Source organism: Theobroma cacao, chromosome 2, assembly GCF_000208745.1.
Source record: "Theobroma cacao cultivar B97-61/B2 chromosome 2, Criollo_cocoa_genome_V2, whole genome shotgun sequence".
NCBI classification, from domain to species: Eukaryota; Viridiplantae; Streptophyta; class Magnoliopsida; order Malvales; family Malvaceae; genus Theobroma; species Theobroma cacao.
This window is the reverse complement of record NC_030851.1, coordinates 8,251,779-8,263,953: the sequence shown is the minus strand read 5'-3', so window position 1 is coordinate 8,263,953 and position 12,175 is coordinate 8,251,779. Positions and strand designations below refer to the sequence as shown.

The 12,175-nt window shown below is 31.3% G+C and overlaps 2 protein-coding genes across 4 annotated transcripts; one reads left to right on the top strand and one right to left on the bottom strand.

Annotated features, from left to right (window-relative positions):
* Window positions 194–6,113, bottom strand: LOC18608468 (probable 3-hydroxyisobutyryl-CoA hydrolase 3). Of its 3 annotated transcripts, none has more exons than XM_018115793.1 (14): window positions 6,017–6,113; window positions 5,565–5,645; window positions 5,309–5,377; window positions 3,348–3,411; window positions 3,001–3,080; window positions 2,831–2,914; window positions 2,648–2,732; window positions 2,416–2,501; window positions 2,200–2,321; window positions 2,048–2,108; window positions 1,860–1,958; window positions 1,629–1,730; window positions 1,513–1,554; window positions 194–858 (listed from the first exon to the last, which is right to left on the bottom strand). In XM_018115793.1, the coding sequence occupies exons 1-14, from the start codon at window positions 6,053–6,055 to the stop codon at window positions 742–744; spliced, it is 1,131 nt and encodes a 376-aa protein (XP_017971282.1). In that variant the 5' UTR covers window positions 6,056–6,113; the 3' UTR covers window positions 194–741. The 3 variants fall into 3 exon arrangements, with proteins under 3 accessions (XP_017971282.1, XP_017971283.1, XP_017971281.1); XM_018115792.1 differs by having other exon boundaries at window positions 344–879; XM_018115794.1 differs by lacking the exon at window positions 5,309–5,377 and having other exon boundaries at window positions 206–879.
* LOC18608462 (secoisolariciresinol dehydrogenase) lies at window positions 10,023–12,110 on the top strand. Its single transcript, XM_007043181.2, has 2 exons — window positions 10,023–10,130; window positions 11,077–12,110. Exons 1-2 carry the CDS (start codon window positions 10,093–10,095, stop codon window positions 11,852–11,854), a joined length of 816 nt encoding a protein of 271 aa, XP_007043243.2. The 5' UTR covers window positions 10,023–10,092; the 3' UTR covers window positions 11,855–12,110.

Genomic DNA, 12,175 nt, shown 5'->3' with positions numbered 1-12,175 from the left:
TTCCATCCAGGTGACGAAAAAAGGTCGAATCAAGATTTCAGCACGAAAATAATCCTTGTTTTCTTTCTATATATCAGATACTAAAGGACAACAAAATATACGTCGAGATTGAGAAAACTGGAACAAGAAAATGATATCCAGAATTCCAGATTATAGCTTCGCTTTACTTTTCTGGTCTTTTATGAGAAATCTAACAGAGGAATTATAAAGAAATGCAAAAAGCAATATATTACACGGAAAATGGAAATGATAACAAAGGAATAAACTTGTATGGTGGGCATAACGATCAATTCATATTCGATCGCAAAAAGGAAATGGATGACCAAAAGAGAGAAGACTTACCTTACCAGATCAACTTCAGATTCTGAAGCAAACAAATGGCTTAGAATTAAGAACAGATTCTCTGTTCTAGCACAGTTTCACCATAAAATTTATTTTAAAAATAGAAAGGTTTGGAAGGTTTCCACAAGGGTGGGGTCCCTTTTCTTGACATGGCAAGATCAGACAGGAGCAACCTACGAGTACACAGTCAAAAGGAGCTCACTACCCAGTACCTGCTGGGCAAAGGCTGGAGCTGACTTTTATTCCTTGCTTGTTCACTTTGGTCTTCCATACGAGGCACTACATATGTTGCAGATGTTTCCTACTAAAATCTACTTGTACAGGTACAAAGTTGTGGAATTAAACTAAAAGATGTTGCAATACTCCAAATCTTTGTTTGTGGTCTGTCAGCCAAATTGCTCACATCTTGGATTTCAGAGCATCAACCAAGTTGGGTCGATCAGGAAGACGTAGAATTTCCCAGTGAGGATCATCAACCTCAGTAAAATAGCGATTTACTGTTTCTTCGCTAACTGACTGCAAATTTGAAGGCGCCCACTGTCATATATATTCAAAAAGAAACAAAAATCAAATGAATGGAGTAAGCATTGTGCTTAGAATCTTTTTCTTTTTTGAATAGCAGCATTTTATTACTGAAAGGTGATGAACATCATTGTGCTTAGAATCTAACCCAACCCATTAAGTCTTACTTATGAAATACGACACTGTTTGTCCTGTAATATCTTGCAAACTTTGCTTCAGAAAAATCTAACAAATTTGTACTAATCAATTTGCTATTCTGTAGGAAGATGCTTGAGGTGAAACTTTGACAATCATGATTTTTTATTTCAAAAACAAAAAAAAATCTTAGAATATATGTTGATTGTTTATTACTTGAAACTGAAACACCTAGTATCAGAAAAGCAGCAGGAAATCATTCTTTGGTTTGTGTCAAGTATACTTTATTTCAGACATTTCTTCAAGAAAGAGAGGGCTTGCACAACTCTGTTATTAACATCTAAAGTTCCATGTACTGATACCCGTTTTCCCTCTATTGTCTTGTCTTGGAATATTTTATATGTTCCAACGAAAGTAGGATTTCAGAAATGAATTGAATGTATAGTTGCAATTGTATTCAATTAAGTGTTAAAAAATCATTGCAAATAGATCTTCACATAATGGCAAGAGTACCTTGGGTTTATTGTCTTTTTCAATTAGCTTCGCTCTTCCACCCTGCAAGCATCATCAATTTAGTAATAAATTTAATCTTGAAATTAACCAAGGCATCATCAATCCTTCGTCCTTACCTCCCAAAAATCTTTGCTAATAGATCCTCGTAGAATGTTACATACGACTATATACTCAAAACTAAGACATTGTTCAAGTGTTTGTTCTCGCCCTTTCCTGATCTGATCAAAGATTTAAAAAAAATATATTATCAATTTCAAACCTCTTTATTATTACTATTTGAATAAAATATGAACAATAACAGCAAATTAAGTGATTTTTCACTATTTAGAATATGAACAATAACATACTGATCTCAAAAAGATTTTAAGGCTAGTGGGACTAGCAGCTTCCATAGACTTTATTGCCTTGATTATCCACTTTTCTGCTTTATATTTCATTTCCTTCTCCTGCATACAAAAATTATTTTATTTTTGTAATATAATTGTTTAATATATATATATATATTTGTAAAAATAAGGTGTTAAGATACACTTACAAGCGCTAATAATATGTCTTCAACCGTATTCTTCGAGAAACATTTGTTTATAGTGTCCAATCTGATTTATTAACGCAACTCAAAGGTAGGATAAGAATCAAATATAGAAGGGTTACGACAGAAGAAGGAATTATCAACAATTATCATATAACCTTGCATAAGCACTCTCTCGTTTAATAGGTGCTGCACATGAGAATCTCTCAATTTGTCTGGCAATCTCTGTTGTGTCTGACGTTCCCACTTTATCAAGCTCATTTTCGAGCAAAACTAGGTCCTAACACATGTAAAACATATCATGTTTTTTATTTATGAAAATTTTATGCATACCATTGCGAAAAGAAAATGTAAATCCGTTCAATAAAATTTACCTTGGACAAAACGAAATGAGTTGCAAGTCCACATGCAAGCATTTCCATTCCATCCAACCTTGCTCCAGTTAGTCCCAAATATTCTCCTTCAATATTTGACATCAATTGAACAAAAATTTTAATATTTCTCCTGTATTAGGTTCATGCCCATCTGAAGAGTTTTCCAAATTAATTTGTTACATTCTTAGAGCTTTATTCAGTTATGTGTTCGGGTCGGGAAAGAATCTATTACCGAAATAGCCTGGAAGTCTAGAAAGAAAATAGGACGCTCCAACATCGGGGAAAAGGCCTATTGACGCTTCCGGCATGGCAAACACCTGTTCAAAGTTGGGATTTACATAAATTAATGTTAATTTATTTCTTTCTCAAACTAGTTCAATATACATACATATAAAACAAAAAGAAGAAAACTTACAGCATTCTCCGTAACAATTCTAAACTTTGCATGCATAGATAAGCCAGCACCACCTCCCATAACAACACCGTTGATAAGGGAAATCTTCAGTAATCCGAATTAAAAGAATTAATTAGAAGAGTTAGAGGGATTATGTAATAATTAAAAGAGTAGTCCTAAATCCAACTTACCAAGGGCTTCTCATATGTTGCGAGTAAGTAATCTAAAGCATATTGCTTTCGGTAAAAATTTGCTCCGAAACTCCAATGACCTGATCATTCATTGATCATCTAGGATCTTAAATTATGTATGAACAAGACATAAGTGATAATATGAATATATTTATTATAAATAAGTTAAAAAGAGAATAAAAATAAGGAAGTAAAAATCTATAATTATAGATTTAATTCTGTTTAATAAACAATATGTTGTTTTATTAGCCAAAGGCCAAAGCAGCCACTAGCTCAATATATTAACATAGAAAATGATTAAAGTGCACCAAAAGTAGAAAAAAATTACGAATAAGGAACAAACTAACCTATTATCAGAGCACCAAGTACGGCCACAACATCGCCTCCGGCGCAAAATGCTCTTCCATTGCTCTGCAAGAACAACTTTTGGTCAGTAGTAATAATATTAATGTATCCATGAATATTAATATGGCTTTATTAATATAAGAATGAAAGGAAATTAATTAGCGTAGGTGAAATGGACTATGATGTGTAGAATATTACTTTATTAATGAAGTGGTAGTGGTATAAAGTGGACCAAAAGGCTTCATAGAGAAAATTTCTCAGTGAAAAATATGGTGAAAGTTGTTTACAATGATCGTTATTAATCAATCATAAGGAAAGAATGTCGAATATTTAGAGAAACATTGTAAGTTTACCAAGTATTGATGGTGTTGATAAGTTGGCTGGTAGGAATGAGTGTTGATATGGGTAGTAGGTAATGGTATCATGGTGTGGTTTTTGGTTGGACAAGTGGGTGTTGGATTTTCCTTTGATAGAAGGTTTTTCCTTTTAACCATGGAGTAGGAGATTGGCCAAAGCAACGAGCAATGCTGTTCATTAATGGAACTTGATCTTTAAAAGAAGGCTATTTGAGCGAGAAATAGACTCTTTGGAGGATTTGCTGCGGATGCTCGACCAAATCCATTTGGATAGCGAGGAAGAGCGATAAACTAGTTTGAGAGTTTTGGATAACAAAGGTTCCTTTTTCAGTGAAGAAAGCCACAGCTGTCCTGGGAACACAACCCGTGCTTTAGATTTAGAAGGCCTTGATTTTCCTCAATTTGAAAATATATTATACCCAAAAAGTACAAACTTTCCTATTTTTAATTGCATTCCTATTAAAAGCTTTTTGATGGTCAAAGTTTTTCAATTTGAAAATATTAATTGTTGATGCATGTACTGTGGTCACGATGATGATAGTTGCCATTTTCTAATTTCTTACTATTATTTGTGAATTATATGTGGTTCTGATTTAAAGTGACGGGGATTACATTGAATAATCGTAAAGTTTATTGAAAATTTTTCTCCAATTATGTGAAGATATAATGATCGGTAATATTTTGAAAAAGAAATGATTTAACATGTGTGGAGCTACTTTATGATTTTTATGAATAGCAAGAAATGACCTAGTGTTTAATAGGAAATGGTTGGATAGATAAGATATAGTTTTCTTGATAAAATTAGATTTATGTTTTGAATCAAAACTATAGAAAGAAATAGAGCTATTGATGAGTTTGGGGGTGGTCAAATCTATGGACTTTTTTTACTATTTGTAAAAATGTTGAATCTCAAAGAGGTATTTCTTGGATTCCTCCTAAAGAGCTCCAATTTGATGCGGATGTGGGTGGTGGAGAGGTTTTGAGAGATTCTTTTGGTTCAATAATATCTTTTTTGGCTCATTAAGAGAGCAAGAATAGAATTATGTTGAATTGGTGGCAATCAAACTGCTTTTCATATTTTTCTTTTGGTTTGGATAAGAAATCTCTTATGGTAGAGTTTGAATTTTATGGTAGCTACATCCTAGGTGTGCAATTTGAACTTAAGACCTTGACAGAAATGAAGAATTTTTAGTGAAACAGATAGGTTAAAGAAGATCCTAAGGAAGGTTGTTTTTTACATACTCTCAAAGAAACAAATTATTTTGCAGATTTCTTAACAAAGTTTGACATTGATAGATTCGAAAAGTTTTATACTTGGTGGTAAGGGAAAGTAAAAACTATCTCTTGCTAAAGTTGATTGTAAATTTATAAAGATGTGTCTTGCTTTATTTTCATGCCTGTTTATCTCAAACTTCTGAGATAATAAAGATTGTACAGTCTACTGATCTTAGTACCATTTATATTTGGTTAAGAGAGAAAAATATTAATCTATCCATATAAAAGAAAGAATGGCTTGGATTCCTGGAAAGTGAAGCAACCCATTGACTAGTCTAAAACAAATTAAAAGATCATTTTTCATATGTTTTTGGATTCTGACGATTAACTACCTTCAAAATCACGAAATTTGTTGTAGAATCTTGCTCATATGCTTGGAAGTTGGTTAGCATTTGACAGATCTGCAAATTAGAGTTCAACAATAATGCCAAGCATATATAAGTTTCATTTTACTTTGAAATTGCATGTAAAAAAGAACAAAAAGTTTAATGCTGATTTAGATTTTTTAACATTTTGATATTTTTATCAAATGAATAGTATAAAAATTTAGTGGATATTATATATAATAAGTAATTAAGTCGAACTTACCATTTCATAACTGAGAACATTTAGCTTCTTTGGTCTGTTCAAAATCACTTTCTTGGCTGATGAATCTCCCTCGAATAGTACCTGCAGATAGCAATACTGAAATTTGTTGAATTTTGAAGTCGTTAAACCAGTTTGAAAATATATACATGGAGAAGGGGGATTCAAACTCTCAACTCTTTAGACAGAGAAATCATGTACTAATTAATAAACTAAATGTTTGAGTTTACTTAATTTATTAACCATTTAATTTAGAAGAATCATAAGAAATAAAACATATTGGAGGATATTTAATGTTAAGGATACAAACTTAGCTCGTCAGTTATTAGTTTATTGCCCATTTTTAAAAGGGTTTATGGCACCACCGAAAAGAAATGATGTTAAAAGGCTAATTAAAAATCATAGATAAATAGAAAGAAAATGTGAGAAAGGAAAAAGAACAAGCATATTGTAACCTGATTGTGCTCTCTTTCCAAGGTGAAAGCGAGGGCCATGATGATTTTTTGTGTTCTAATTTCCAACTTAGAAAGGGTAGACAACAGATCAAGCAGGTATTCCATATATATAGAGTACTCAAAGCTTGAGAATAGATTCCCAAGCCCAAAATATTAATCGTTGATTAATTTGGTTATAATATTTTAATTTGCCACGTCATCTCTGCAAGTGGGATGTGCTAGTCACGATTTTGTTGTTGCCTACTTTGTTGTCGTGAATTTTGAAGTACCAAGTCTATGGCTTCCTTTGTCTCTTCGTTGTCAAGTCCAATTAAAGGAAAATATTAAAAAGGATATTAATTTTTTTTTTGGAAATGGAATTTGAATATAATTTTTTTAATATATGTATATACACACACATTATTTATTGAATCAAATATTTGAATGCATTACTAATATTATTTGAAACAATTATTTGTGAAAAAATTATAAAAAATAACCAACCTCATAAACTTATTTCAAAAATAACTTTCAATAATATGTCATACGATTATATTATCATAGTAAATTAATATATTACTTTATAATCAATTATGATATATTGACATGTTATATAATCATCAATTATGATACATTAGTCTATTACTTAAGCACCACGCGATATAAAATGATAAATGATATTTTCGCTAAATCAATAATTAGTCTTAAGAGCTTGTTTAATTCAAAAAAAAATACAAAGATTTTATTTGATTCAAAATAAAATTATAAAATTTATTTGACTCAAAAATAAAAAATAATATTTCATTAAAATGTAATAAAAATATAAATACTTATTTAAATTTTTTTGAATAGTTTATAGTTTTTTTAAATATTATATATAAAAAAACTCTAACTAAATAGTTTGTCTAATTATCTTAATAGATCCCTCCGACCAACCCACGTAATATAAAATTTTAAAAGATAGAATAAAAAAAACTAAACCAAATTAACCCATTAAGAATAAGAAGGAGAAAACTCCAGCACACACATTTTATTTCTTTGTTTCTTNGATTGTAATACCCAACATCCTACATCTGATGTGAATATGATTGTTAATACTTATATAACAATCCAAGCCCACCACTACTATCAACTTGAGCTTAAACTTTTGAAGGTCACGTGGTTTAGGCCCAAAAAGTTGCTGGACCAGTGGTTGGACTTGGGTTGTTACAAATGGTATCAGAGCCTACGCCAGTCCGATATAAACTTCTTGGTTCTGTGAATGTGATGTGTGGCTGGGATTGTGATGCCCAACATCCCACATCTGATGTGAATATAATTGTTAAGACTTATATAACAATCCAAGTCAACGACTACTAGCAACTTGAAATTTTTGAAGACCACGTGGTTTAAGTTTAAAAAATTACTAAACCAGTAGTTGGACTTGGGTCGTTACAAGATCCCTCCAACCAACCCAACCCACGTAATTATAAGATTTTAAAAGATAGAAGGAAAAAAACTAAACTAAATTAACCCATTTCGGATAAGAAAGAGAAAACTCAGCATACACATTTTATTTTTTTGTTTCTTTTTTAACCAAACAGTATCCACATTTGTTTTATTTGTTTTTTTTTTGAAAAGTCATATATATATTATATATATATATCATAAAGAGTAAAGGGAGAAGTGCTTAACAAAAATTACCACAAATCTCCACTGAACCTACACCGAGACCAGCTACAGGTGAGGTAAACAAAAAATCCAAAAGGAGAGGCATCTGTACAAAGCCACAATCTGCTCTACATACCACACGAGCCTAAAGAAACATCTAACAAAAAATCGTGGCGGATGTGGGTTGAGAAGAATTATCAGGCAAGACAAAAGAGAAAAGAGAGGTAAAAGAATAAACAGAGAGAATTAACGCTGGTGTGAATGATTGAATGCGATGTACATGGATGAGAAACGAATCTTAAAATCAAAGCAATCACTTCACCATTTACATTTTATTTGTTTGTTTTTAAAAAATTAAATTAAATATTTAAATTTTTTTAAATTATTATCATAATTTTACATGAATTTATTAATTTTTAAAATAAATTATCCGTTTCAAAAAAATTTTCTGCTAGACACATAAGTCTAACTGTTAGTTAAACATTAGTGTTTTGTCAATTTGATGAAATAGTAATATTAAAAAAATAATTTTACTCTTTATTAATTTAAAAAATTAATATTATGTAAATTAAATTTTTAAATTTTTTTTACAAAAAATAAATTTCTCTTAGGTCAAGGGAAGAGAGCATTTGCTGTGGGGTGGTAAACTGAAGAATAGGAAAACCACCAGCCAACCACATTGTTTGAAAGAAAAAAAATTTTAATTTTTTATATTTTTTGTTAATGTGATTTGTATTTTTAAATTTTATAATTTATTTTAAAAAATAATGAATTTACGTAAAATTTTGATTAAAATTTAAGATTTTACTCTTATTTTTATCATAATACCATCAATGTTGGTACAAATGATTAGATGCCATGTACAATGATGAGAAAGAAACTCACATGCGGCACAGGAGCACGTGAAGAATCCTATGGTGATGAACAAGATTCAAAAGCTGGTCACCGTTGGCATGGTCCAGATCAGATAAATGTGAAGGAAATTTTTCCATTTTTGTTTTTCCAGTTCAGTAAATTTGTTCTTTTGCAGTGTGAATTTGAATGGTGCAATTTATAAAAACTATTAGTTTCAGTTGAAAATTTTCAAAAAGAAAAAAACATGACTTAATAATTAATTAGGTAAATGTCTTTTTTTAATAATTAAAGCTTGTTTATAGTAAAATTTAATTGTTTATTTCGTCCTCTTTAATTATATCATTCCTTTTCTTTTGTCAACGTGTTAAACATAATCATAAAACTATATTATCTTTCAAATAACATATTTCACTATGTCTTTAAAAATTTTCTTCATTTTATCTAATCACTCTTATCACATCAAAATAAAAATTCTCTATATAAAAATCACATATAAAGCTATATCTTTAAAAATTTTCTTCATTTGTTGCCCTAATTGTCAAACAGCCTGTCTGCACCTTTAGCTGATGCTATGCAGGTTCGTATGCATATATAGTTCCACACATCATTCCTGTTTATAACATGACTTAATAATTAATTAGGTAAATGTCTTTTCTTAATAATTAAAGCTTGTTTATAGTAAAACTTAATTATTTATTTCATTCTCTTAAATTATTTTATTTTTCTTTTGGTTATTTACGTGTTAAACACAATCATAAAATCATATTATCTTTCATATATCATATCTCGCTATATTTTTTAAAAAAAAATTTCATTTTGTCTACGACTCTTATCACATCAAAATAAAGATTCCTTATACGAAAAATCAAATGCAAGTATATCTTTGAAAATTTTCTTCATTTTGTCTACGACTCTTATGATATCAAAATAAAATTTCTCTATACGAAAAATCAAACGCAAGCTATATCTTTGAAAAATTTTTTCGTTTTGTCTACGACTCTTATCACATCAAAATAAAGATTTCCTACACGAAAAATCAATTACAAGCTATATCTTTAAAAATTTTCTTCATTTTGTCTACTACTCTTATCACATGCCACATATATTGATAAAAGATAATGACAAAATTAGCTTGAATCACATTACAAATGACTGGGCTCCCTTGATTAGATTTGTTGCCCTAATTGTCCAACAACCTCTCTGCACCTTTAGCTGATGCTATGCAGGTTCGTATGCATGCATAGGTCCACAAATCATTTCACTTTTCACATTAGCACAAGTCACAAAAAGTAAATATTTACACACCGCTAATTAAGTTGCCCACCAATTTTGAAAATGCTGGACGTAGGATTTTTTTTTTTAATTTAAAGTCAATGCTGCAAGTAATTAATATAAAATTTTGATTTAGGATAAGCGTTGGTAATTAATTAAAAAACTCTATGTTGGATGCATTCCATCAACTTTGTATCTGTTACACGGTTAACTATCTCTATATAAAAGGATGTTGGGCTTCTCTCTGGAGATGGAGGACATACAATATAATTTGCCTAGAAATCTAAGGAGATTAACAAATCTCCAGCCAGAAGATCAAAATGGCATGTGCTTCCCTACTTCCACCTGCTGCAAGAAGGTATATATATTTCATTAGCTCATGTATATTACTGATCAATCAATGTGTGTTCCCATATTTATTGTTATTTTTTACATATCTATATTGAGTTTTAGTTAAAAGGAGGCATCTTTGTTATTGTATCAACCATCATATTCGCTTTATCTATTTTTTTTATTAATAATATTATTCAGTAAACTTATAATAATCATTAACTTGTTCAAATAGTTCATAAATTTCTATTTATTTATCAACAACACGAATGTCATCAATAAAGAATATATTAAACATTAATAACAAAAAATAATATATAGGATCTGAACCCTTATTTTTCTTTCCAAGGCTAAAATATATTTTATATTATTTTTTAATCAAATCTGATATTTTATTATCACAAAATTGATACGATACTTTGGCAAAAGCCAAGGGTGTGGCCTAAGAGACCAAACAGACAGTAACCCAACGAGGTTCTGTCCGTACAAATGCGCCTAATGGAAAACAGAGTCTTACACCGGAAAATATTTACACAGAATAGCACAATATCATCAGGAAGTATAAGGCAACGTCACCACCACAAGTATGCAACACAGCATCAACCCGCGAGTCACAGGAACAGAACAAACATGCGACACAGAAACAACCGAAGAGTCACCAGAAGCATAGCATGCTTGACACCAAATCATGCACAGCTTTTCAAGTGAGAAATAAAATAAATCCATAGGAAAGCCTGGGAGGTCATGCAGTAGTCAGATTCAACACCACACATAGAACATCTCACTCTCAATCCAATGTTTTTGAGTCGAACTTACAAGTTTTAACTATTAATTCAATATTTAAGTATTTCCTTAACACATAAAATTGTAACTTATTTGTATTAATAATGTTAGTTTTTTAAAAATTTTAATTAATAATGCTAGTTTTATTGATAATTACATGGTTTTTTATTTTTATTGAGAATTGTTCTTAGGCTAGAAGGCAAGGTGGCATTGATCACAGGAGGTGCTAGCGGCATTGGTGAGTGCATTGCAAGACTCTTTTGCGAGCACGGAGCTAAAGTTATCATTGCTGACATTCAAGATGAATTAGGCCAATCCGTATGCAAAGATATTGGTCTTGCACTTGCATCCTTCGTGCTTTGCGACATAGTCAAAGAATCTGATGTCGAAATTGCAGTTAACACCGCAATTTCCTTACATGGAAAGCTTGATATAATGGTAAACAATGCTGCCGTCATTGACGACGCCAAACCAAGCATCATAGAGAATAATGTGGCTGATTTTGAGCGTGTCATTAGCGTTAACTTGACAGGCGTTTTCTTGGGAACTAAGCATGCGGCTCGAGTAATGATTCCTGCAAGAAAAGGCAGCATAATTTCACTGGGTAGCGTTTCATCTAGTGTCGGTGGGGTTGCTTCTCATGCATACACAAGTTCAAAGCATGCCATTTTAGGACTCACCAAGAACGTGGCAGCAGAGCTCGGGAGGTTTGGGATTCGAGTGAACTGCTTATCTTCCTACTTCATTGCAACACGGTCGGCTATGAATTTCTTCAAGCTGGATGGAGATGAACGCCCTCGTGTTTATTCTAACCTGAAAGGGGTTTTTCTTCAGAAAGAAGATGTGGCCGAAGCTGCACTGTATCTGGGTTCTGACGAGTCCAAGTATGTGAGCGGGCACAATCTTGCAGTGGACGGAGGTTTTACCACTATCAATCCAGCTTTTGGCTTGTTTGCGTCATCTCAGTAGATTTTCTCGTCATCTTTGATGCTTCATTGGCAGCTAGTTCCCAGGGTCGAAGCTTTTCTAGTTTTACTTCCTTGCCCCAGACGTTGCTTTGAAAAAGTAAAGTTTGTCTTTTCCTGATAAACAGCAGTGTTACTTTAGTAGATATAGTATTGTTACCATCAATAAGTAGAATATATTGTTTATAATGGCGCTGTCCCTGGATATGGTTACCATCAAAGGACTGAGAAATATAAATTTCAAGAGATTTTATGTTTTATTTTTGCCTTTTTTTCTATTGATTATTTACTTTTTGCTGTTTTTCTGATACCAAACAAAAATTTT